Source organism: Oncorhynchus nerka, linkage group LG24 (genome assembly GCF_034236695.1).
Source record: "Oncorhynchus nerka isolate Pitt River linkage group LG24, Oner_Uvic_2.0, whole genome shotgun sequence".
Lineage (NCBI taxonomy): Eukaryota > Metazoa > Chordata > Actinopteri > Salmoniformes > Salmonidae > Oncorhynchus > Oncorhynchus nerka.
The window spans coordinates 59,314,020-59,341,784 of record NC_088419.1 but is presented as its reverse complement, the minus strand read 5'-3'; the positions used below and the strand labels follow the sequence as shown (position 1 = coordinate 59,341,784).

The 27,765-nt window shown below is 45.8% G+C and overlaps 1 protein-coding gene across 2 annotated transcripts; it reads left to right on the top strand.

The window, feature by feature from the left end:
• Positions 1-701: 701 nt before the first annotated feature.
• On the top strand, positions 702-27,765 carry zbtb7a (zinc finger and BTB domain containing 7a). 2 transcript variants are annotated; one of them, XM_065009005.1, is made up of 4 exons: positions 702-811; positions 12,023-12,559; positions 13,229-14,136; positions 20,520-27,765. In XM_065009005.1, exons 2-4 carry the CDS (start codon positions 12,101-12,103, stop codon positions 20,926-20,928), a joined length of 1,776 nt encoding a protein of 591 aa, XP_064865077.1. In that variant the 5' UTR covers positions 702-811; positions 12,023-12,100; the 3' UTR covers positions 20,929-27,765. The 2 variants fall into 2 exon arrangements, with proteins under 2 accessions (XP_064865077.1, XP_029488349.2); XM_029632489.2 differs by lacking the exon at positions 702-811 and adding an exon at positions 1,867-1,968.

Below are 27,765 nucleotides of genomic sequence, written 5' to 3'. Positions count from 1 at the left end.
CCCCAGTCCGCTGCAGCGTGACTGACGGTCCAGGTGTACAGTGTAGAAAATGTCAAGTGCATAGGCGTGTTAGAAATCAGTCAAAATGAGTTCTTCTAAGCGATATAAACCTGATTGATTTTGACTGGTGTCTTCCACGCCACCGAAGAAACATTGGTAAAAGTGGGCTTGGTATGAATGAAGAGGTGAGGCATGTGGTTAAGATGTTACTGTACAACGTGAGAAGGGGGAGAGATGAAGGTATGGGTGTCGAGGGGGTTGCTGGCAGCCCCTGTGTCCTGGAATGTGCCAAGGCTTGTTTTTGGGGTGGGACACTAGGACCTCAGGCTATGGGATGGGTGGGTGCGACTCATCTCAAGGCGCGAGAGAGAGATACAGTAGAAGAGAAAAGACGAGAGTAACAACTATAATCCGATCATAACCAATTAATCTGGATGCTGTTTACAACTCTATCAACATATACTTTCAAAAGCAAGAGGATGAAGTCGAGTACTCATTTGTAATTTTTTACGTGATCGATATGATGAATGTCCACTCTTGATCGCAGGTGAATATCTCTTTTACTTTGCTCCCCCAGAGAGGAGAGGAAGAGAAACATCGAGGGGAATGCTGTTTCTTTAAGAGAGAGGGAGGGAGAGGGAGAGAAAGGGAGGGACCTCTTTGCCCTCCAGAAACCAGGAAGGGAATTGAGTTGATCTGCTGCTGCTTGGTTAGCGCATATGGGGCTTTGAGCAGCACGACAGTTAGAGAGAGCTCCAGAGAGGAGGAGGGCTGAGCTAACCCACAACAAGCACCATCACGGCCATCGCAGGTGAGCTAAAGGCACCCCCGCAAACCCCCCCACTGTCCACGCAGGGCCTGTCGACAGGAGGGAGCAAGCACAGGAGGAGAGGAGAATGAGGGAGGGGGACAGAGATACTTGGGGGGGGAGGGTGAAATGGGTTGCAGTCAGTAGTTATGGTTCTGTTTTTATTCCTGCTAAATTACTTCTCTCATTCCTGCTTTTACCTTTTGTGCTTGCTATGATAGTTTTATTTGCCGTGTTTGAGGCATTAACTTTACGGGCAGGTGGGAGAACTTAGAGGAGGAGGAGGATGGTGGCGTTCGGGGGGGTGGGTTCTGAAGAAGAGGAAGGAGGAACCAAAACTAATTTTATAGGACATGGTACGATGACAAGCGAATTACTTTTCGGGATGGTGTCATTCACTAAGAAATCATGCTTGGAGGGAAAAGTTCCTGACCCACTTGCATTGTTCATTCTTTCCGGCTGGTTTGGAATTTATCAGAATAAGAATGTCTTAATTTAGGTCAGGAGTCTTGAAGTGCGTTTAAAACATAGACAGAGGGGTTGTCACAGAATGCTACCCCAGTGTTTGGCTGTGGCTTAGACAGTTCTGGTTGAGACCCTTTTTTTCGTGTGCAGCACAATCCTGTGTGATGGCTGGTCTGTACTTTTAATACCTGGCATTCTGCTAGCAACATACTGAAGTGTATAATTCTGCCCTGAGTGCTTACGTTGGAACAGGCTTGGAGAAGTGGGGGTGGTGAGGGACGGAAAGCTGGGACTCGTAGTTCGCAGCAGGGGCTGTGAAGCAGGTCAAATAGCATTTAAGGACTCCACATCCCAGAGTGCCTTGCCATTGGCCATACAGGAAAGGGAACACCTACCAGCCTATCCCAGCAAGGAGGTGTGGTGAGTGAGCAGCTGTCAAGCCAATCACAGAAGGGGAAGAGATGCCAGAGCGGAGCAGTGGGCTGAAAATAGAGGGGGGTGGTAGGTGTCTGCTTGTTTGGGATCAGGCAAGGGCTTGCCTGTATGACTAGGGCCACTCGGAAGTTTCCTGTCTGCAAAAGCTCCAGTACTGAGGCACCAGGCAGGGCCCTACCCAGACACGGAGACAGGAGAGCAGGAAGGAGAGCCGGATAGGGCCTGGGGAAGGGACACACGCTTCTGCTTCTGCCCAGCTGGTAAGAGCTCAAACTGCACTCTCTCCTGACACTGAGGAGAGTGAAAGAGGGGAGAGCTTGGAAATAAATACCAGGACCTGCGTTTGTAAGAGAGCGAGGGAGATGGGGCTTGGTAGAGTTCAGAGTTCATGACCCACTTACATATAAAAAATAGATGGCAAATAGGGCACTGCTCAGAGCAGGTTGAGCACATCATGTTTAGAGAGACTGTTGTCTTAGTTTTGGCTATACACACACGGTGCCCTTTTAACCCTTTACTTACTGGTTTAATTAAAATTAGTACAGTTAATCTAATCATCTGAATTGGTGTTATTGTGTGTAATGTTATTGTTGTTAATGTATGAGACTAGGAATAAATGAGCCAACTGCAGATCCTTTACATATTCTTACCCCCAAATGCTCCACTGTTACTGGATAGAAGATGTGACACCTCTTGTGGACAATTTCATCTAGTTAGTGAGGTGTAGTACATGAGCTGCCATAACACAATCATAGCACATGGAATCTTGAGCAACTGGAAACTTTACCCTCTGCCCTCGGGAACTCCTTTATTCGTTTATGAACTTTCAGTTCTTCTCCATGGCTGCCCACACCCTTTTTGTTGTTCTCTACATCCCTCTTGCCTCAAGTAGCCCCTATGGCACTGTGTGATTTGCGTCACAACATCATTTAGTCTACGGTAGCTGTCCGTACGTTGGTGGTATGTCAAAAGACGTTAAAGGAGCGGAACTTATTTTCTAATTCACAGATGCCTATTCCTGGCAACACATACTTGTTGGACTTGTTTTGAAGCGTGCGGGTACAGCGAGAGAGGGAGGGGAGTATTTTATTGTCAGACGCCCAGACTCAGGGAACTGTTTGGTTAGATTTCAGATGCAGAGTTTGAAACATTATTCATTCTGTCAAATGTCACAGTGTTGATGTCATAATGTTACTCGTGCCACTCCTGAGTGCCAATTGCAGAAGGCTGTACTTTCAGCCTGAGTAAATTCCACTAAGAGGTTAAGTTGGGACACTCCATGCTACCCACAATAGACTCCAGGGGAATTGTAGGGGACTTCAGTGGCTGTGGGTAGGCCCTAGACACCACCCATCAATTTGGCGGTGAGCATGTTGAATACAGTTTGATATTCCTGTATGTTATGCACCATAATGCCCCAAACTAGCAGGTCCACAGCGACAGGAGGAGACAGGTTGCGTGCTATTACACTGCCATGCCTTGGAAGGACTAGTTTTGGGGTTGTGTTGCTTTTAGGTGGTGCGCTAAACTATAAGCTACCCCCTTATTAAGGGTGAACTCCCCTTGTCAGCAGTTAAATGTCCCACTGCTCCTGGCCCAAGCTGACAAACAGACAGACAGGGCTCTGTGTGTTGTGTTGTCTTGGGGGAGTCATAGGGGCTGTTCTGGGCCTGCTGGTTCATGAAGCAAGCAGTTCACACAACCTGATCAAATTAGAGGCTGAGATGCAGCCCTGGGTTAGACTAGGCCGTTGTGTTGTGAGTCTGACTTCACTTACATGGTTTACTTTCATGGTGGTGGGTTGTCTCCAAGATGTCACCTTTTTCTGGCTCTGCTGGATGCTGTTGTTGTTTTCATACATTAGACACTAAACAACCTTAGACAATAGTTGTCAGAAAAAACAGATGTTTGAGTGAGTAATCCAACGTTGACCTAAGGCACTACGTAGGGATCAAAGAGTTAGCCAAACTCTCCTGTGATCATGGGAGGGTACCATATGACAATCTCATGGTTGGTGAGTTCCCATCCTATCTCTCGACGTGGGCCGGTGGGTGAGTGTTTCAGCTTCCTTAGCAAGCTGAAGTGGGCAATGTGGTGGGCTGATGTCTGAGAGAGCCAGCGAGAGGGAGAAGGAGGGATGGTCATCTGATAACAGAGCAAGTTCTGTTACACGCCTGTCACAGACACACAGGAAGTCCTCTGCCCTCAATGCACGGTAGCACTCACAGATTGGCACAGGGCTCAGGGGAGGAGCTGTTGCTGGACTTGGCACTATGGGTGTAGCTTACGGCCTACTAGGGGTTCTGTTTCTGGTGCCACGTGGGAGTTTGGATCCGCTACTTCCTGACTGACAGCATAGCAGCGTTAGGAAAGTCTAGCTCCAGCAGCAGAAGTTGTGTCTCTGTAACACTGCTGCCAGATGTGCACGGCTGTTTCTGGACCAGCTAAGTCAGGCTGGAGGAGGGAGGCAAGGAGTCAGGCTGGAGGAGGGAGGCAAGGAGTCAGGCTGGAGGAGGGAGGCAAGGAGTCAGGCTGGAGGAGGGAGGCAAGGAGTCAGGCTGGAGGAGGGAGGCAAGGAGTCAGGCTGGAGGAGGGAGGCAAGGAGTCAGGCTGGAGGAGGGAGGCAAGGAGTCAGGCTGGAGGAGGGAGGCAGGGAGTCAGGCTGGAGGAGGGAGGCAGGGAGTCAGGCTGGAGGAGGGAGGCAGGGAGTCGGGCTGGAGGAGGGAGGCAGGGAGTCGGGCTGGAGGAGGGAGGCAGGGAGTCGGGCTGGAGGAGGGAGGCAGGAGTCGGGCTGGAGGAGGGAGGCTGGAGGAGGAGTCGGGCTGGAGGAGGGAGGCAAGGAGTCGGGCTGGAGGAGGGAGGCAAGGAGTCGGGCTGGAGGAGGGAGGCAGGGAGTCGGGCTGGAGGAGGGAGGCAGGGAGTCGGGCTGGAGGAGGGAGGCAGGGAGTCGGGCTGGAGGAGGGAGGCAGGGAGTCGGGCTGGAGGAGGGAGGCAGGGAGTCGGGCTGGAGGAGGGAGGCAGGGAGTCGGGCTGGAGGCAGGGAGTCGGGCTGGAGGAGGGAGGCAGGGAGTCGGGCTGGAGGAGGGAGGCAGGGAGTCGGGCTGGAGGAGGGAGGCAGGGAGTCGGGCTGGAGGAGGGAGGCAGGGAGTCGGGCTGGAGGAGGGAGTCGGGCTGGAGGAGGGAGTCGGGCTGGAGGAGGGAGTCGGGCTGGAGGAGGGAGTCGGGCTGGAGGAGTCGGGCTGGGGAGTCGGGCTGGAGGAGGGGAGTCGGGCTGGAGGAGGGAGTCGGGCTGGAGGAGGGAGTCGGGCTGGAGGAGGGAGTCGGGCTGGAGGAGGGAGTCGGGCTGGAGGAGGGAGGCAGGGAGTCGGGCTGGAGGAGGGAGGCAGGGAGTCGGGCTGGAGGAGGGAGGCAGGGAGTCGGGCTGGAGGAGGGAGGCAGGGAGTCGGGCTGGAGGAGGGAGGCAGGGAGTCGGGCTGGAGGAGGGAGGCAAGGAAAGCCAAGTAGAGCCTTCACTTTGGTTTACTTTACTTTGCAAGGAGGAGGGGGATGGTGCAGTAAACCCATACAGTAGCCAGTGATTCCCGACAGTGGCTCTCCACCAGCTATCTCGCGATCTCTGGGGTAATGGTACCCTTAAAGGAACTTAGACCTTTGAAATTAAATCATAAAAATCTCCCACTTCCCCTTGCACTAAACTTTTATTGACAAACATGATATAAAGATTTAAGATAATGATGTCAAACCCTTCCTGCAGTGAGGGGTTAGTTTCTTACAGTGGCTAAGGTTTCTCAAGTCTGAGACACTTTTGAAACACATTCAATTTACAGTATCCTGTGGGCTGATGTCAAGGTTGTGAGTTTTTAAGACTGCCTCACCCAGTACCTTTCAGTCAGGGGCATTGTCTGATTTTTGGCAGACGTCGGACGTGTTTCAAGTCGAGTAGCCCAGCCCCACAACTCCAGTTTTATCAGTTGCTCGTTCTCTTCCTGCTTGCTCCCAATACGACCAATCAAGCTTCCTATCCTAGCAAGCCTGGCAGTAATGACTCACACAGCCACACTAGCACTAGACCAGGCAGGCTCAACCACAGTCAGAATCTAGTTCTTCTTGGAACTGTCCAGCCCCCCCCCCCCCCCACCTCTCCACATAGCTTTTCCGATTATCCTGTAATATCCTCTGTGACTTGACCTTGAACCCTTGTGACCCGATCCAGTGATTCCCTTTCCCTGGGCCGCATGCACTCCTGTCACTAATAATCAGGGGGCTCTGCTTATCCCGTGACAGTCAGCCAGGGAGAGAGAGCCTACGTGAACTCTGGTGTCCATCTATATTACTCAATCTATGCTTCTAGGAGTTAGACCCTGGCTTCTGCTCTCGTTGTTTCACTCTGGTTTGGTTATTCACAGGTACAAAGTATTGTGGTGTTGACTACTCTTAAAAAGCATCATAGTAAAGAACTTAGTTGAAGTGACATACATTTTTGTCATGTAAGGAACACCTGAGGTTGATCTGGGTAAGGTTGATAGTCATTGTACTCCAGGATGAATGGTATGTGTAGGACAGACTGTAGATCCTTTGATACGGGTTTCAGTTGACCTGAGTTGATATTTCCAGTAAAACGCACCACCCAGTTTATAACCACGTTTATAACTACCGGTTTAACCACAACATATCGCTGTAATGGTCATTAAATAAGAAGGGAACTACTGTAACTAGGGGAGAAGCCCATCTATCTCTCACAGGTTTTAAGAAAAGCCCAATTGAACTGAAACAAAGTTGACGTTCAGGTCCAGGGTTCCCCAGCTGGCAGCCCGGTGGATTTATTTGGCCGCCCAAGTTTTCTGAGCAAAAGCAAAAATATAGAATAGAATGATTGTTTTTGAGAATTTTCATTGTTGGACATAAGACTGTAAAAACGCCAAGAAATTGGCTCAAAGTGATGTTACATTTTGGAAATGTGTTCCGAGGTATTCCCACGCATAATAGAGAGATGTGATCATATACATACGTAAGCAAGGTTGGAAATGATTGTTTTAGTCAAATATATCGATTTGGGCTTCTTGCGGTCAGTTTGCAGTCTGCAAATGATTTGTAATTATGTTCCGTCCCCCGACCAACCGTTCAAGAAGAAATGATCCCGCAACTGAATCTAGTTGATGATCCCTGTCCTAGTCTTGCGTTGGATCATCCCCGAAATCTAATCTTGATAGCGGCTCTCAACGTTTGCTTGGCGCAAGCGCAGGGGTTATTGTTGAGTGATGGTGGGGGAGGAGTGGGATCTGCAGCAGTAAGTAGTGGTTTGACTTGCAAAGCAGCGCTCTGCGTGCGGAGTGGGACCCAGTGAACTAGGCAGGCAGCTCTTGGTCGGTGGCGGCCCTGGGAACTGAGACGGTGTGGTGCTGCAGCCTCTCACCCACAGCCATGAATAAGTGATAAGGAATGTTTCAAGCCATGAGAAGGTGTCAGGATCAGGTTTGTTTGTACAGTTTTTCCTCTTTCTTTCTTGGGTCATCTTTGTGGGTTATTCCTGGCCTGGGCCTCTACTCTCCCTATAGCTCCTGTGTAAAGGACATGACAGAGCAGCTGGATGCCTCAGTGGACTGTATGCTGGGCTGTTTTAACTCCTTTCAGCCTCTTCTCCCCTCCACAGAGCTGTGTGTGACCCAGGGTCAGGCATGTATGTCCTGGGGATAATGTGTAAGCAGGTTTGCACCAGGGACCAGCCCAGCAGCCTGGTGCCGTAAACAGCAGCATCAGTGAGAGCAGGTTGACTCGGCTTGAGTCTCTGTAGGCTCACCCAGGATCTATTTCCACACTGTGAAGGACGTGACTGTTATCCCTGTGGTTGCCCTCTCTCTCTGACTCTCCCTATCCCTCTCTCTCTGACTCTCCATCTCCCTTTCCCTCTGCCCTCACTCCCCTCCCACAGCATATTCAGATGAGAGTTGGAGGATAATAACATTTGCCCATGTCAGACAGGGCAATTTTATCAGGAAGACAATGGGAGAGGTTGTAGTGGCGGTGTGGTCAGTTGCGTATCAAAATGGTAGAGGGTTAAAGGAGAAAGAGTAGGCTAACTGGGTTTGAGCCAAAATGAAAGGCCATTGTGTCATGAATAAAAGACACACACTACTCTGAATGGGACCAAGTGGGACAGTATTATTTGCATGTGCAAGGCTGCAAGCTTGTTGTTTTAAGGTTACCACGAGACAGATGGACCGGTTTTCCATACTTAGAAAAGTGTTTATACACAGTTTATTAGGTACACCCATCTAGTGCCGGGTCGGACCCCCTTTGCCTCAAAACAACCTGAATTCTTCGGGGAACTGAACCTTTGCTCAATTGGTATCAAGGAACCGAACATGTGCCAGGAAAACATTCCCCACACCATTACACCACCGGCACCAGCCTGTACCATTGACACCAGGCAGGATGGGGCCATGGACTTATGCTGTTACGCCAAATCCTGACTACTATCAGCATGACGCAACAGGAACCGGGATTCGTCGGACCAGGCAATGTTAGTCCACTCCTCAATTGTCCAGTGTTGGTGATCGTGTGCCCACTAGAGCCGCTTCTTCTTGTTTTTAGCTTAAAGGAGTGGAACCCGGTGTGGTCGTCTGCTGCAACAGCCCATCCATAACAAGGCGTTCCAACATGCTGTTCTGCACACCACTGTTGTACTGCTCCGTTATTTGCCTGTTTGTGGCCCACCCTTTAGCTTCCGCTATTCTTGACGTTCTCCTTTGACCTCTCATAAAGGAGCTGTTTTCGCCCACAGGCTGCTGCTGACTGATGTTCACATCATTCTCTGTAAACCTTAGATGTGTTGTGTGTGAAAGTCCCAGGAGGCCGGACATTTCTGAGACACTGGATCCGACGCGCCTGGCACTGATGATCATACCACGCTCAGTCGCACGTTTTGCCCATTCTAACGTTCAATTGAACAGTAACTGAATTCCTCCATACATTTCTGCCTGCTTTATATAGCAAGCCATGGCCACTTGACTCACTGTAGGAGAAAACCATTTTCTTAAACAGGGTGGTGTACCTAATAAACTGGCCAATGTGTGTATGTCACACATGAGTTGACTGACAGGTCTGTTTTAAGGATTTGAATCTTTGTCAACAGTATTGGAGTGGAGTTAATAGCAGAGTAAGGGCAGTTATGTTCGTAGTACCCAGAGTTGACTTCTCAGAGAGCGTTACCTAAGTATGACCTGTGGTTAGTGCTGACACAGTGCCAGAGTTCTAGGTGTGGAGAGAGGTGGAGCTTTGTGAGGAGGTGTGGGAAAGAGCCGAGCAGGGGAGAGGAGAGGCAGCCAGGTTGAGCAGGTCTAGTGTACATACCAAGAGGCTTGATCTGAAGGAATGTCATTTGAATGCATTGCTCTTCTAGAGAATAAACCCCCTGGCCTCACCCCCTGCTGGGTCTCCCTGGCAGATGGAGAATGGAGGGGCTGGCTTTTTTGTGTGTGTGTAAATAGACAAATCAGGGAGGGCTTTCTTTGCTGAGCCCCCCTCCCTCCCCCGCGCAGGCAAGCTGCAGTCTATAATTTTAATCCCCCCTGCACACGTGAGCGAGGGGACAGCCTTTCCTGAAACTTGGCACACAGTACAGGGTGGGGTAACCGGCTCAGACTGGATTGACAACCTCCCTTTTTAATAGCGATCCCTTGCAGCTTGTGCGTGTCATCCTCCAGTGGGGTTTTTCCACGGGGTCTGTAACCGGCAGCCTCCCCCTACCCTAACTGACAGAGCGATGCACAGCCCCGCCTCCGTTCCTCCTCCCAGCATGCACTCTGATCCCCCCTGCTCTCCCTTAAACTGCCCTTCACTCTCTCTCATGGTAATAGGTTCAGCAGTGGGCCAATATATCCAGCGTTCCAGCTAATTCAACACTGAAGGATGTATGCCATAGCTATAGTTTCTATTAGATTGGTCTGTAAATACAATGTCTGCCAATAGCTGATGGTCAGTGAAATCATGGTAACTGTAGTGTTGTACGTTGATGATGTTTCAACATCATCATTTGGGGCCTGATGTTTAAGGTATAAAGTGACAGACATGACAAGAGCTAAACTGATTATGCACGTCCCAATTTCGAAATGGCATTCTACTATTACAACTTACAACTGTGGAGAACTTTGGGTTCTTCACAGTCACCAGCCCATAGTAACTCTGACGTGATTTAATAGTTGTTTGATCTTTAGTATCAGAGTGAGTAGAGTCAAAACCGGTCCATTACTTGCAATGACAAGCCACGGTATTGTGATATTAGTGAGCAATGTTTCAATCTATAAGGACCAATGAGCACTGACGGGAAGTTCATTAGAGTATATCTAATTGGGTGTCAAATGAAAGCTGAGTCTATATTTTTGAGAAATGAAGGCATAGTTGAAGTTGGAAGTTTACAAACACCTTAGCCAAATACATTTAAAATCAGTTTTTCACAATTCCTGACATTTAACCCTAGTAAAAATTGTCTTAGGTCAGTTAGGATCACCACTTTATTTTAAGAATGTGAAATGTCAGAATAATAGTAGAGAGAATTATTTATTTCATCACATTCCCAGTTGGTCAGAAGTACACTTAATTAGTATTTGGTAGCATTGCCTTTAAATTGTTTAACTTGGGTCAAATGTTTCAGGTAGCCTTCCACAAGCTTCCCACAATAAGTTAGGTGAATTTTGGCCCAGGGCTTTGTGGCTCAGGGCTTTGTGATGGCCACTCCAATACATTGACTTTGTTGTCCTTAAGCCATTTTGCCACAACTTTGGAAGTATGCTTGGTGTCATTGTCCATTTGGAAGAGCCATTTGCAACCAAGCTTTAACTTCCTGACTGATGTCTTGAGATGTTGCTTCAATATATCCACATCATTTTCTTTCCTCATGATGGCATCTATTTAGTGAAGTGCACCAGTCCCTCCTGCAGCAAAGCACCCACACAACATGAGGCTGCCACCCCCATGCTTCACGGTTGGGATGGTGTTCTTCGGCTTGCAAGCCTCCCCCCTTTTCCTCCAGACATAACAATGGTCAATATGGCCAAACAGTTATATTTTGTTTCATCAGACCAGAGGCCATTTCTCCAAAAAGTACAGACTTTGTCCCCATGTGCAATTGCAAACTGTAGTCTGGCTTTTTTATGGCGGTTTTGGAGCAGTGGCTTCTTCCTTGCTGAGCGGCCTTTCCGGTTATGACGATATAGGACTCATTTTACTGTGGATATAGATACTTTTGTACCTGTTTCCTTGTGAAGACATGGTCCTTTGCTGTTGTTCTGGGATTGATTTGCTCTTTTCGCATTAAAGTGTTACATTGAACTGGTAAATGAAATATGAATGACAGTCATCCAATATGCTGTAATAGAAATCATCCTACCTAATCCTGAATGGCACTAACCAACACTGTACAGTACTATACAGTTGAGTAGAACACATGAGTACAGTATTATGTAGTGTACTGAACATATTTACTGTACTTTACTGTGAAACATAGATATCTATGACTGGTTCAGATTTAGTGTGGTCTGGACCAACCAAATGTGGTCTTATTCGGGGAGGAGCTCGTTAGAATAACAACCAAATAGGCAAAAGAAGGATATTGCATATTCCCTACCTTCTGGATACATCACAATGAAGAGAATTCTATTCATATCCAGAATGATGCATTTCTGTATAGTACAGATCAGGAACCATGATCTAATTCTGTTACTGTAATTCCATTAACGGTTGTAAATCCACTGCACTTACTGTAGTTCAATAACCAAAATATACTCTTCTTTTTTTTTTACTCAATATGCCATAGCTGACACCCCATTCTTTCTGCAGGCATTTTTTAAATCTTAATTCGGAGCAGATATTTAAAGAGTTTTTGGAAAACGTAGTCTCATAAAAAGGGGGATTTTACCATAATTCAATTCTGCCAATAAATATGTTTTTGTGAAATGTTCTGTGTACATTGTTCAAAGTAGTCCTTGCGTATAGAGTTTTACGGTTTGTTTAACTTTTTAAAGTATAAAATTAGAGTCAGACTAATTCCGTTACTGTGAAATTGCCCACATGCAACTCTTGCCAATGTTATTTTCATGTGTTGTCTCCGGTGTGATGGCTGAAGCCTGTCGGAGCACATTGAAATTACTGTAATTTCAAAATAACCCCAGCCCTTACCCTGAGGCACCTAGCCTACCGTGCATTGCTACTGTAATACTGTGCCTACCCAATCCCAAGGAGTATTACCTAGGAATTGAACTGGGCATATGTGTGTCTTAAAGACTGAGAACTGATCCTCTCCTTCTCTTCCTCCCTCAGACAGGCAGACGGACAGACGGCAGGACGGACACGCGGGCGGCGGCTGTGATTGGCGGCTCGGCGGCAGGCTGGTGGAAGATGTCGTCGGGAGCCGGTGGGAGGGGTGGGCGGCGGCTCAGGGGTGGGGGGGGAGGGGAAGCAGTGGAGGAAGGCCCAGTGGGCATCCCCTTCCCCGAGCACAGCGCAGACATCCTGGGCAGTCTGAACAAGCAGCGCCTCAGCGGCCTTCTGTGCGACGTGCTCCTGATCACCCAGGAGAGGGAATTCACTGCCCACCGTTCGGTCCTGGCCTCCTGCAGCTCCTACTTCCACAAGTTGTTCACCTCGGGCCCGACCGCCAGCCAGCAGAACGTCTACACCATAGACTTTGTGGCGGCCGAGGCCCTGGGCGCCCTGCTGGACTTTGCCTATACAGCCACGCTAACGATCAGTCACAGCTCCGTGGGAGACATCCTGGCTGCCGCCCGCCTGCTGGAGATCCCGCCCGTCCAGGAAGTCTGCACTCACCTGCTGGACACCAAAGTGCTCTCCCCGCCGGTAGGCTGGTCATCATGACAACACTATCTTAACATTCCGTCAACAGTCTCTGTCCTATCATTACATCCCATCACATGGCCTTTACTAGTATGTCCTGCGGGTAGATCTGCATCGAAATAGAGTCACTTAACAAATTATTTGATCTAAATACATGTATTCAGTACGACCTATGTGGAAATCAGTCAAACCTCTCTTGTTTTGAGTTATAACTATTGTGTTGTAAATGCCATGCTTGATTTCCATCCAACTGCGCCGCCACAGACCACTTACCACACAACCTCTGTCATCGCGTCACTCTACCAAACAAACACTCCATCATTTACAGTCTTTGGCCATTACATAGTCAGCACGCTTACATCATGCTCTTCATTAATCTCTCTCTCTCACTCTCATACTGCCAAACACACATCCACACCCTGGGGTCACAATAACACTAAACTTTTAACACTTACCCGCTGGGCCAACACCAGTCTGAGTCTCAGGACAGCGTGCTCTTTATACAAGCTGCATTATATAGACAAAGCATATTGCAGTTACATACTACGCTTCAAAATGTAGAATAGAAGTGGCGTGGTCATATTCATGGTCATGTGTCTTTCTGTTTTGTGTGTGTCGGAGTATGATTGTGAGTGTATGAGAGTTATGAAATCCTGTTTTGTTTTTTCATAGGCGGGCAGTGAGCGAGGAGAGGAGGATGATGATGATGATGATGAGGGGGATGGTGGGAAGGGTGGAGGAGGATGGGGGCAGCAGGGGAATCGACTGCGGGCCCGGGAGTATCTAGAATACTTCCAGAGAGGGGCCCACTGGAGCAGCAGCTGCAGCACGCCAGAGCTCAGGGACATGCCCACACACCTGCACTTTAACCATGGCAATGGGTCCCACAGCAACGGGGGCCCCAGCGAGTTCTGCTCTCCCCTGGACCTTGCCCAGGCCCCCACACAGGACCCAGATGATGAGGAGGAGGACGAGGAGGACGAAGTAAAGGTGGAGCACTCTGAGAACCGCAGGGACATGCTGACCTGGGCCAGGGGGAATGGAGGGGGGCCAGGGGCCTCTTTCTACGCCCCTGCCCAGAACGGCCATTTCTTCCTCCCCACGAAGCCCAAACTGGAGCCGGAGGAGGAAGAGGAGGAAGATGGCATGCGGGATGGGGAGAGAGGCTCGGCCAGCGCACTCCTGCAGCAGATGATGGACTCCATCGAGAGGCAGAAGGAGCGGGCCGCGGCTGGGGAGGAGCTGGGGGAGGGGGAGGACCCGGACGTGGAGTTTTACTTGAATTACTTTAACAGCACACAGCATGAGGACGCCGCCGTCTCACAGGGACTGCTGCCCCTCTGGGCGACACGGGGAGGCTCCAGCCAAGATAGAGGGGGAGGAGAGAGGGGAGGAAGAGGAGGAGGAGGAGAAGAGAGAGGAGGGGGTGGAGGGGAGAGGAAGATGCGCTCCAAGGCCTTCCAGAAGTGCCCAATCTGCTCCAAAGTCATCCAGGGTGCAGGCAAGCTACCCCGCCACATCCGCACGCACACGGGAGAGAAGCCCTACGAGTGCGCCATCTGCAAAGTGCGCTTCACCAGGTACGCACCAATTAATGCACTGACCACCCATGTCATACCTACTCATGGTCAGGAAGAGGGCTGGAGGAAAAACAAGACCACTGTTGTCCCACAGCCAAGGACACTCCTGCTTAGCAATAGCTACTTTAGCCAAATGTTTGCTAGATGTCAATTAATTACTTCACTATCCTGAAAACAAAGTGAGAAACATTGTTGATAGCATAGGAAACAAAAGATCTCCTAGATGTCCCTCCCCCGCCCCATGTAATAATATGGATCATTTTGCCAAGACCTTTCTGGAAAACTTTAGTCAGAGATGAACATATTTCTTCTAGTGAATAGGGACAGAGTGTCATAAAGATGTGTTTTATAGAGACGGGGCTCATGGCAAAGTCCTGGAATGTTAACGGGGGGGGTGGTGGTATAACAGGCTATCCGAGGAGGAGGCTGCTATAAAATGTTTGTACTGATACAGGCAGTGGGGTTAAAAGCAGAGTGATGCCCTATCTGTGCCAATGCCGTAATTTGTTTTGAACTTACTGATCCCTGAGTTTGTTGATTATTGCCCACGGCAGAACCGACCGGCCTTCTCTCTCTCCCAGTCCCTAGCCAGTTAATGAAATCTGCCCCTGCTCAGACAGCCCAGCTAGCTACAGGCCAGTGTGTATTACAATTACTGGTTTCCCTGTATGATCATTATTTTTTTAGGGGGTAGATCATTATTATTATTTTTTTAGGGGGTAGATCAGCTTTAATATTGCAAATGGATTGTAGCTTCCATCAATGTAACTGTCTGCATCATTTCCAGTCCCCCATATATTATTTTGTAAATATATACAGTACCAGTCAAAAACGGACACACCTACTCATTTATTTGTACTGTTTTCTGCATTGTAGAATAATAGTGAAGACACCAAACATATGAAATAACACATATGGAATCATGTAGTAACCAAAAAAAGTGTTAAACAAATCAAAATAGATTTTCTATGAGATTCTTAAAAGTAACCACCCTTTGCCTTGATGACAGCTTTGCACACGCTTGGCATTCTCTCAACCAGATTCATGAGGCAGTCACCTGGAATACATTTCAATTAAAGGGTGTGCCTTGTTAATTTGTGGAATTTCTTTCCTTGTTAATGCGTTTTAGCCAATCAGTTGTGTTGTAACAAGGCAGGGGTGGTATACAGAAGATAGCCCTATTTGGTAAAAGACAAAGTCAATTCCCATGTCTGGAATACACTGCCATCAGACACATAACTGCACCACATATCACACTTTCACAAAATGCTTGAAGACATGGCTAAAGGTCAATCAGATTTGTGAACATGGTCCCTAGCTGTGTGTTGCCGCTTTCCATGTTGTCTGTTGTCTGTAGCTTGTGAGGTGTGGAAACACTGTTGCTTTTATGAATTTTGTCTTGCTGCTTTTTGTTCTATGTTGCTCTGTCTGTATGCTACGTCTTGCTTGTCCTATGTTGCTCTGTCTGTATTCTATGTCTTGCTTGTCCTATGTTGCTCTGTCTGTATTCTATGTCTTGCTTGTCCTATGTTGCTCTGTCTGTATTCTGTCTTGCTTGTCCTATGTTGCTATGTCTTGCTTGTTCTATGTTGCTATTGTCTATATTGTAATTGTTTTTAATAACCTGCCCAGGGACTGCGGTTGAAAATTAGCCGGCTGGCTAAAACCGACACTTTTACTGAAACGTTGATTAATGTGCACTGTCCCTGTAAAAATAAAAAATAAACTCAAACCCAACTCAATATTATGGCAAGAACAGCTCAAATAATCAGACAGATGACAGTCCATAATTACTTTAAGACACAGTCAGTCAATACGGAACATTTCAAGAACGTGGAAAGTTTCTTCTAGTGTAGTCGCAAAAACCCTCAAGTGCTGTGATGAAACTGCCTCTCATGAGGACTGCCACAGGAAAGGAAGTCCCAGAGTTACCTCTGCTACAGAGGATAAGTTCATTAGAGTTACCAGCCTCAGAAATTGCAGCCCAAATAAATGCTTCACAGAGTTCAAGTAACAGACACATCTCAACATCAACTGTTCAGAGGAGACTGCATGAATCAAGCCTTCATGGTTGAATTGCTGCAAAGAAACCACTACTAAAGGACACCAATAATAAGAAGAGACTTGCTTGGGCCAAGAAACACGAGAAATAGACTTGAGACCTGTGGAAATGTATCCTTTGGTCAGATTTCCAAATGTGATATTTTTGATTCCAACCACCATGTCTTTGTGAGACGTAGAGTAGGTGAATGGATAATAACCGCATGTGTGGTTCCCACCATGAAGCATGGAGGAGGAGGTGTGATGGTGTGGGGGTGCTTTGCTGTTAACACCGTCTGTGATTAATTTAGAATTCAATGCACACTTAACCAGCATGGCTACCACATCATTCAGCAGCAATACACCATCCCATCTGGTTTGTGCTTAGTGGGACTATCATTTGTTTTTCAACAGGACAATGACCCAAAACACACCTCCAGGCTATCTAAGGGCTATTTGACCAAGAAGGAGAGTGATGGAGTGCTGCATCAGATGACTTTGCCTCAACAATCACCCAACCTCAACCCAATTGAGATGGTTTGGGATGAGTTGGACCGCAGAGTGAAGGAAAAGCAGCCAACAAGTGCTCAGCATATGTGGGAACTCCTTCAAGACTGTTGGAAAAGCATTCCAGGTGAAGCTGGTTGAAAGAATGACAAGAGTGTTCAAAGCTGTCATCAAGGCAAAGGGTGGCTACTTTGAAGAACCTCAAATATATTTTGATTTAACGCTTTTTTGGTTACTACATGATTCCATATATGTTATTTCATAGTTTTGATGTCGTCACTATTATTGTACAATATAGAAAATAGTACAAATATATTAAACCCTGGAATGAGTAGGTGTGTCCAAACTTTTGACTGGTACTGTATGTACAGTTGAAGTCGAAAGTTTACATACACCTTAGCCAAATACATTTAAACTCATTCAACCCTAGTAAATATTGCCTGTCTTAGGTCAGTTAGGATTACCACTTTATTTTAAGAATGTGAAATGTCATAATAATAGTAGAGAGAATTATTTATTTCAGCTTTTATTTCTTTCATCACATTCCCAGTGAGTCAGAAGTGTACATAGACTCAATTAGTATTTGGTAACCTTGCCTTTCAATTGTTTAACTTGGGTCAAACGTTTTGGGTAGCCTTCCACAAGCTTCCCACAATAAGTTGGGTGAATTTTGGCCCATTCCTCCTGACAGAGCTGGTGTAACTGAGTCAGTTCTGCCCACACATTTTCTATGGGATTGAGGTCAGGGCCTTGTGATGGCCGCTCCAATACCTTGACTTTGTTTTCCTTAAGCCATTTTGCCACAACTTTGGAAGTATGCTTGGTGTCATTGTCCATTTGGAAGACCCATTTGTGACCAAGCTTGAGATGTTGCTTCAATATGTCCACATCTACTTTCCTCATGATGCCATCTTTTGTGAAGTGCACCAGTCTCTTCTGCAGAAAAGCACCCCCACAATATGCTGCCACCCCCATGCTTCACGGTTGTGATGGTGTTCTTCGGCTTGCAAGCCTCCCCTTTTTTCCCTCCAAACACAACAATGGTAATCGTGGTACAGCACTTCCTAGATCGACTCTTTTTACTGTGGATATAGATACTTTTGTACCTGTTTCCTCCAGTATCTTCACAAGGTCCTTTGCTTTTCTGGGATTGATTTGCACTTTTCGCACCAAAGTACGTTCATCTCTAGGAGACAGAAGGTGTCTCCTTCCTGAGCGGTATGACGGCTGTGTGGTCCCATGGTGTTTATACCTGCGTACTATTGTTTGTACAGATGAACGTGGTACCTTCAGGCGCTTGGAAATTGCTCCCAAGGATGAACAACACTTGTCAATTTATTTTTCAGAGGTGTGATTTCTTTTGATTTCCCCATGATGTCAAGCAAAGAGGCACTGAGTTTGAAGATAGGCCTCGAAATACATCCACAGGTACACCTCTAATTGACTCAAATTATGTCAATTAGCCTATCAGAAGCTTCTAAAGCCATGACATCATTTTCTGGAATTTTCCAAGCTGTTTAAAGGCACAGTCAACTTAGTGTATGTAAACTTCTGACCCACTGGAATTGTGATACAGTGAATTATATGTGAAATAATCTGTCTGTAAACAATTGTTGGAGAAATTACATGTGTCATGCACAAAGTAGCTGTCCTAACCGACTTGCCAAAACTATAGTTTGTTTACAAGACATTTGTGGAGTGTTTGAAAAACGAGTTTTAATGACTCCAACCTAAGTGTATGTAAACTTCCGACCTCAACTGTATATAATTTATTTTGTAAATATATGTTCCTCTATTATTTTCCCCTAACCCTTTCACCCCTCCCCTAATTTGAGTTAACTAATTGACAACACTTAGGCTTCTACTTCCAGTTTATACATACTGTATAATCTTTTTTTCATTAGTTATTTTTTGTTTGTTTTTATTCCCATCCTTTTGTGAAACAGCACAGTTAAAAAATATATGGCAAATAGAAATCAAACTGGATGGTCTTCAGAGATAGAGGGGAGGGGTTGAGTGTAGTTTTCCCATATTTAAGAGCACCATCTCTTCCTTGAAACCATCCCCTTAATTCATTAATCAAGGGACTTGCATTGGAAATAGATGGACACTGGATATACCCAGGACCCTTTGCGCAGGCGGGCGGGTGGGCGTGCCTGATCTAAATGTGGCGTCTAAATTCAGCCGGTCGCCAGTGCACTGAGAAGGGAAGGTGGTATTGTAATCTTAATCCTGTTTGATCAGGGTTAAGAGTGTGCTGCTCTCGCACTAATAAATCACTCCTCCTGCCCTTTAAATAATTCACCTCTGTCATTGTGCTACTTTATGTCACTGTGTGTATAGAGGTGGGGTGGGTGGTGTGTAGTTTAAGGTCAGTGAGTGTATCTGCCTATACGTGCTTCGTTCACCAGCATTTTTTATTTATTGGATTTCCATCTTCCATGTATTAGTGTGTGAAGGTATCTGCCCCAAATAGATTTCCCGTGAACCCAGCCACACTGAACGTTGAGCTCTGGGCCGGGTCTCTACGTGTGCTTTGAGAAATGTTGTAGATAAAGATGTGAAGTTTATGGTCTATCCTCAGATGACCTGGCTGCCATGGCAGAGTAAACAACCTGGAATGAATGAATGACTGAATGAATAAATACAAAAATCTGTGTCAATCTCGCCATTTGGCAACCCACCCTTTAGGGGATTAATTGACACAGACAAACATTACATTAATCCAGTCATATTTCACAATGATAATTATTCCGGTGGTCTGTGCAGTGCACTCTGCATAAAGAATGAAAAAGAAACAATAATTATCATTTTTATTGAACCTTTATTTAACTAGGAAATTCCGTTCAGAACAAATTCTTATTTTACAATGACGGCCTACCCCGGCCAAACCCTCCCCTATGGGAGTCCCTATGGGATTGTGATACAGCCCAGGATCGAACCAGGGTCTGTAGTGGCACCTCTGGCACTGAAATGGAGTGCCTTAGACCGCTGTGCCACAAGGTTATCCAAGCAATAATATCCTTAGTGCAGTAAAAAGTACAAAATAAATACCTGGGAGTGGTCCATCAGCTGTTATAGTGAAGGAGATAGACACAGGGAGACAAACTGCCTCCATAGGCACGTTCACCCAAGGCCAGGGATCATCAACTAGATTTAGCAGCGGGCATATTTGTTATTGAGCGAAGGGTCAGGGGGCCGGAACATAATGGCAAGTCATTTGTAGACTGCAAATTGACCGCAAGAAGCCCAAACAGAGATAATATTTGACTAAAACATAATAATTTCAAACCTTGCTTACATTTGTATGAGATCGCATAGATTCTCTTTGGAATACTTTGGAAAGATTTCCAAAAATGAAAATCACTTGGAGCTGATTTGCTGTTGTTTTTACAGTCTTATGTCCAACAATAAACAAATGGACTAAATAAATCACCCGTGGGCCGCAACCCTGCCCACGCCAAACACCTTACTTTAAGATCACACGTTCCTCAATATAACCAGGTGTACTGTGTCACATATTGCAAAGATAAATAGCTACGTTTTGGAACATTTTATACATTTACATTTACATTTAAGTCATTTAGCAGACGCTCTTATCCAGAGCGATATACTTTTTATCAATGTCAACAAAGACATGGTTCAAATGGTTGTTTTTCTGAAATATAATAGACAGAAATGGCTATGAAAATGTGTAGAAGATTGTGATTCTTATTGTTTGGTTAGTAGTAGTAGTTTACGTAGTACTTTAACTACCCTTGTTGCTATCAGAGTTCCTACTGTACTAATCAATTCTCTGTTGTCTTGGACTGAGCCTCTGTGTTCTTCCTCCGCAGGCAGGACAAGCTCAAGGTTCACATGCGTAAGCATACGGGAGAGAAGCCTTACCTGTGTACGCAGTGCGGTGCTGCGTTCGCCCACAACTACGACCTGAAGAACCACATGCGCGTGCACACAGGCCTGCGGCCCTACCAGTGCTCCAGCTGCTTTAAGACTTTTGTGCGTTCAGACCACCTGCACCGCCACCTCAAGAAGGACGGCTGCAACGGTATCCCTTCCCGCCGGGGCCGCAAGCCTCGGGTACGGGACCCCGGGCTCCTGGAGGCCTCCATGGGGCTGGTGGGCCCCGGCCCTCGCAGTGGCAGGGAGAGACGGCGCATGGAGGCAGCCTCGGCAGAGGGGGCCTCCAGGGTCCATGCACACAGTCCCCAGCCCCAGGAGAGGCCAGAGGAGCCGGGGCACTGAGGCAGGGAGACAGGGAGGGACGCTGGACGCCATAGTCATACTTGGCCCGTGGAGGGGCCGCTGCCGAAACAAGAGGAGGAAAAAAAACATGCTAAGGCAAAAAAACAAAAAACACAACTAACTATTTCTCTATAAACCAAATCAGGGTGTCACAAATCTAATATTTTCAGTTTCTTTTATTTCTTTGCTTTAGGAAACAGTAGACACAACAGACAAACACGAGTCAGTGTTCTGTTAAATAGCAAGGAACGCTTCAAATCACACACCCATGATGTCTCCTTTCTGGGTCATTTCTGTCTGATCTAGGTTTTTATACATTTGGCAAAAATGCTTTATATGCATAACAAAACAACAGAAAACCCTGAGCAAACTATGCAGTTAAAATAGGTTTTGAATTCAGAGCCAAACGATGAGGTGTCCCACACCTACTAACTGCTGCAGGGGTGAACTGAGTGTAATCTCTCATATTCAGATGGAAAGCAACCAATCTTTTTCTATTCTTTTGCAGTTCTAAAATGTACAGTTACCATAGAAACAGTATTGTCAGAATATGGCAATATATGCAAGATTAACTTACCCACACCTCTGATGCAGCTTCCTTTTTTCTAAAGGCTTCAGAAAGAATCAGACAAGGGTTTGATTTAAGTGTTACTTACTCGATAAAATATTTTTTAAAAATCTATGGTTCATCTTTTTTAAATGTCGAGTCGAATCCACGTTTGGGGGGCTCTTCCATTGCAGGGGTAGGGAACGAGGGGGTGTGTTTCTGAAGCACTACCATGGCCATGGTGCCGTTCGGCTTGACCACGTCGTTGACTCTTAGCCCTCACAACCCTGACATTTCATTTCTATTTTCTTTTTGATTTGTCTTTGTTATTGTTGTTTGTCCCTTTTTGAGTGACTGCTTTGGGTACTTGACACTTTACATTTGTATACATGCGTGTGTGTATATATATAGATATACACATTAGGTGGTGATGATTTAATGCTGAGGTATATTAGCTTACCAATCGGGGTTTCCTTCGGCTTGATGTCAGATTTCTCACAGAGTGAAGCTTGTGGGTAAAAGAGAAAGGAAACTATATGAATGTTAGAATATATTGAATTTAGAAACCCATTGGTCCTAAACTTAACACTTGATTGAGATGTATATAGAGTTCCTGCCTGAAGGTAGAAGCGATACTATGTGGTTAACTTTGTGCAGTTCTGACAGGATCTGTCCTCTAACCAACAGCAGGTTGAAAGAGGAAAAGCAGGGATAGACCGAGATATATACGTTTGCACAGCTTCACTAAAGAGATCCCACAGAGAGAGGTATATTTAAAGGAGGTTGTTGAGAAAAGGTGTGTATTAGTGCTTATTCCAATCTTTTTTGCCCTAGGGACCACGAAACCATGAGGCAACCTGTGTGATGAAGAGAGCAATAAATACCTGTCCAAGTTGGGAGGCCAAATAAGCACACAGCTGCAGGGTGAGGCAGGTTGAGGGGAGGGGGATTTCACAATGTCTGTTGCATTCCAAAATATAATCTCCCCGGCACAGCCACTTTTCCAGGCAGAACGGGTTCAAATCAGACGTTTTCTCTCTCTCACTTTAGTTCTCCATCGCCCCAAAACCAGCCTGTGGAGTACATGGTATTATAGAGCCCTGGGTAGAGGTCTGGTCGGTGGCTGACCGGACTGCTGCTAGGTGTTGGTGTGTGTGGCAGCCAGGGTCTTTTCTCTGACTCACTCACTAGACTTGGGCTGGGAGTGTCAGCAGCTCCTCCAGTTGTGGACACGTTGAAACATGCTCCCCAAACTGCCAGTGCACTAAAAGCCAGGCAGCCATTATAGTGGGTAAAAAAACATGAGGGCAGCCACCAGAGATCGTGGGGTGTTGCTCCACAGCCTTATGACGTGTGTTTGGAAACGGCCACTGGTTCACATAGATCTGAACACGTTTGTCTTTGTGTTTTGAGTCGCTTGGCTTGTCAACTCTGTGTTTTTAACCATACTTGTACACTGGTTTTGGGGCAAAGGAGAGTGTGCCGTGCCGGTGACTGTAGATTGAATTCCCCTGCCATTGCTGCAATGCTGTGTCCTGAGTATCAGTCTTTTGCACCTTAATGGGAAAGAAGCAGGTTCTGAATGCACTTTGTTACTGAGAAAGGCACTTTTGTCAAAGAAACGGGTACTTTGAAACAAACTAAGGTGAATTCGCTTAATATCCCCATCGCAAGTGGTTCCGTTAAGCTTGTTCTCTGGTTTTGTTCAGTTTTTGACGACAAGCTGCCAAAAAAGAAAGATGTATGCGTGTTTCGGGTCTCTTAAGAGAAGTCAGGCGGGTTCAAAAAACGAACAATGTTTTGTGACCTTAAAAACTTTTTTTTTTAAAGACAAAATAACCCCATGTAACTGATTGCACTTGAAGTTAGGTTTGGTAAAACAAGCTCTAGTGAGTTGTCTATGTTCATGTCTTAATGCAGAGTGGGGGGTGTGAGTGTGTGTGCATGGCTGGAGGGTCTCAGGGCAAGCCTGGATAAACAAACTCTATCTCCACCCATCTGTTCACCAGCTCCCTTCATAGCTCCACATATTATCACAGAGAAGAGAACGCAGTCAGACACTTCCAGACCAACTGCACGGCAGATAGACCCTTTTCCAAGTAGTGGCTAACTAACGGTGTGTGTGTGTGAGTATACTTGAAACTTCCACACACCCCCAACCATCTTTTCCATCACTTTTCACTGCTTTGTATTCTGTTGAAATCCGTATTTCCCTGGGATGTTGACTCCTTCTCTTAGAAGAATGCAAATCAATAGTCTGTCAGTATTTGATATATACAGATCAAGTAGAAGACAATGAGGTAGATGAGAGGGGTTGATATATGCATAGCCTGACAGCCAGGAGCTCAGGGTATAGTCATGTATATGAATAGGTCTGATGAAAGAAGCCGTAGTCAGGTGATCTGTTAGGGGTTCTAAGTTATCACTCAAGTATATGTAGCCATCAAAACGTATAATGTTCTTGGGCCTTAATATTGTGATTTCAAGTTGTATTCCTGTTTTATTTCTTTAATCTTGGTTAAGCCAAAGCTACCCTGATTGTACATAGTACACTCTTATAGAGTTCTCCCTAAATTGCTATTCATGTCTTGTATATGATATAAAGGTATGAAAGTAATTCTAAACATATCCAGAATGAGACCACCTCTGACCAAGCCACACACCAACAAAACCCACCCCCTCGATATGTATGCAGGAAATTGTGTAGAATCAGTTCACATTCTCTTTATTTCCGTGGACTAAAATCAATGGTGTAGATGGAATAGCTTCTCTTTTATGTCTTTATGTTGAATTGTTCTTAAAAAGGTGTCCCTGCAGCTTTTCACTTTTTTCTAATCAACTTTATGGCTGTTTTGTGTGTGGGTCGGGGTATAGGAATTGGTTTAGGGAGGGTAGGGTATTTTCTGAGTTCGATTAAAGGGGTGTTTTGGTTGGGGATATAAAGCCTGATAGCACTGGAAATAGTGCTTTAGCTGAGACAGCGAGAGTTTGCACTAAAGTCCTTGTCCTACTAAAGGAAGGAGGGCGTGAGACCTCAGCAAGGCTCTTGAGTTTCTGTGAGCACAGGGTGTTATACACTCAACGGTCCAACACAGACAGTCCATCCATTCCCCTAACCAACAGACTTAATCATGTAGAGGTTCTTCTGAGAAGTGTACCAACATTACTTAACCAAACCAAAAGAGAAAGACTTTGATAAGTCGTCACAACATGTTGGATGTATGGGATTTGAATACATCAAAACCTGAAGGTGCTCTGAAAGTTTTAGGATGGTACACACAGAGGAGATATATATATATATGCATGCTGCCTCTGGGAGGTAGTATGACAACCCTCTGAGCAGTGTGTTTAGGGTCTAGATGTATTCAGGTGTCCTTCAGTTAGTGAGTGTCCCTGGGACTCTCTGGCCTGGTCTGAGGACTAAGCTTTGTTTAATGGGTCCAGTAGAAGTCTGAGGCTGGGCCTCCGTCAAGCTCCCAGGTGGACATGGGTCATGGGCAAGAACGGGACTTAAAACGGAAGGAATGGAAGAACCTTTCTCTCCCTCATTCTAATTTTAGAGCGCCTTACACTGACTTCCACATAGTTAGAGTTTAAAATGTGGATGTTGAGTGTGGCTGTAAACCTTTCCATACTGAACATTGGGACGATTGGCAGGTGGGGGACCGAATCAAAAGACAATATATATTAAACTGTCTGGAAGTTGATCTCTAGTGAGCCACACTCTCAATCCAACTCCCACTGTAGTGTTTGACCAAACTACTATGACTTACTTGAATGAATTGGTTATTGTGAGAAGTGTCCCTGTGAGAGAAACATACTATGTAGTGGTGTAGCTCTCTCGTGGTCCTATGCTCCCATTCCTGCTGAGACCTCCCAGCCTCCGCCCTAGACCACCGTTACTCCAACACGTTACGCTGAGATGTCTCACATCTCCTTAAAGAGAACACGTATCGTTGGGGATAATCCAAAATCCACCAGATGTTTTGTTACTAATTCACTATGACACAAAATTAAATGTCTGAAAGCATTAAAAACGACACAAAACATTTGATAACAATTATGATTGTAATAATCATGGGACAGGAGTGGGTGCTGGTTGGAGGAGAGTGTTTTGTTAGTGGTGCTGCACACCTGAATGTCCAGGCTGGTGAAGCACAGCAAGTTGAGGATGACATATGTAGTATGGCATAATGCACAGCGTGGCACTGGCACTTACACAGCCATCCCTGGGGCCAGAGAGGCTGTTGGCTGGTTGGTTGGCCAGTTTAGGAGTTTCTCTACGTCAGTGGGCTACAATGGTTTGCACAACGTGGGAGGGTCAGGATTGGGGTGGGACGGGACTGGACCAAATTGGTCAGCAGCGACGACATGGGAGAGACTAGATCAGGGTTGCGGTGCAATGGTTCAGGTTGCCCCATCTTGTTGTGTTTCACTGGGAATGATATGATGTAGCAAAATTGTGGAACTGGTGATGGGGAATGTTGATCTATTTTTCTGTGCTTCTAAGTTGAAAAACAACACTGAAATACATGGTGTTCCTGTTTCTGTTCAGTTTGTGGTTTGATTCAGAATTAACATCTCTTTCTTTGCCTTCCATGTACAATTGGCAAATTGTACCAATGTTTAAAGATAATGGTTTTCAAAACAAGGAGTGCGGAAACGGTTGGTTCCCCATTGCCATGTGACTGACCCCCCCCCCCCCTTACTATTGTTAATGTTGATTCAAAAGCTTGTCTGTGGGAGGGAGAGTGCTGAGAAGTGTGTGTTAATCAGGTTGAAATGTATAAAAGTAGCTGGGTATAAGAAGCACGGGGGGGGGGGTTCTCTCCAGACCTTGGTGTCCACTTCACTACTGACTGGCCTTTGATTACAGATCACAGGCCCTCAGCAGGGGAAGCTAGGAGGCAGAGGTGGAGAGAGAGAGAGACTTGTGGTTTGAAGTCACCAACCAATAGAGGATACATTCCATAACTTCATACTGTAATTTCCACTATTGAGTCTTGGCGTGGGGAGACGGAGGGGGTGGAAGGAGATGAACAGTCAGCGTTTTACAGCCGAGTGTTTCAATCTGTCCGTCCCCCCTTCTACCACCCCCAGTCTGACAGACAGGCAGTGAATTGGGCCTCTCCAGACCTGGCCATCCAACTGCCTGTCTGTCTCAGCTTCTGCTATTGTAACAAAGCACTTTGCAAAAGGCCATCCAGAATATTGTGTGCTGTTGTTTTTTTTTGGTTATTACTATTGTTATTATTCTTGTTTATATTTTTGTTCTCATTATGGATGATTATTTAAATGCAAAAACTTCATGAAAAAATGAAAACTTGAATATTTGGGTTTAGGTCCATTCGAGCTGCCGCCCCACAAGGCCATACATACACTTCTGGCACACACACCGTCTCAGCTGATAGATAGATACTCCGAGTGGAAGGGTAAAGGCAAGGTCTCCCTATCTCCACATACAATCTCAAATATATTTGGAAAACAAGTCATGTAAAATCATTGGGAGAGTTGCATTGCACAGAAACTTCTATAACATAAGCTTTCTGAGAAGGCGAACTGTGCTGTACTACTTAATGTCAAACATGCAGATTTAAAGCTGTTTTATTTTGTATCCCTCACATCATTTACACGTAGTAGCCACATTAATGTATGTGGTGTCTATGCCCTACACTAGTGACCCTTGTGTAGCTAAAGTAAATTGCTGGATCTGGTATAAAATAGACACAACCAAATGATTATGCCATTTTTTGTCACCTTTGGAGTTAAGGTTTTTTACAGAATCGATTAATTGATTGGCCTCGATAGATTTTTTTATTTTTTTCTCTGTCAAATCAAAATTAGTTTCAGCAAAATATAGTATGCAGACATATAGCAGGTGTGAGGGAAAAGAGTTATTATCATTGTAGAATGATTTCTGACTGTAAAAATGACAATAATCATCCATACTAGTTTAGAACTCTGCTGCACATTTGGGGGAGGCAGAATATTTCCTGTCAGGCTTGGATGCTAAAAACCCTATCCTCTTCTTTAAAGTCATTTTCCTTAAACATCGGCTGTTAGTGTCTGTTGGAAGTTATACGGAGATAGGTGGTTTTGGAGATTTGCACTTTTGGCTACAAAAATAAATTGTGTTGTATATGAGACCACTAAATCCATACCATCTAAACCATATAATTTCATTTGTTTCGGTTTTTGTTCTGTTTTTCTTTTTTAATATATCCAAAAATGTCTGTTGTCCTGGTTTAAAGAAAATAAGATCTTTCTATTAAAAAAAACAATGGTTGCGA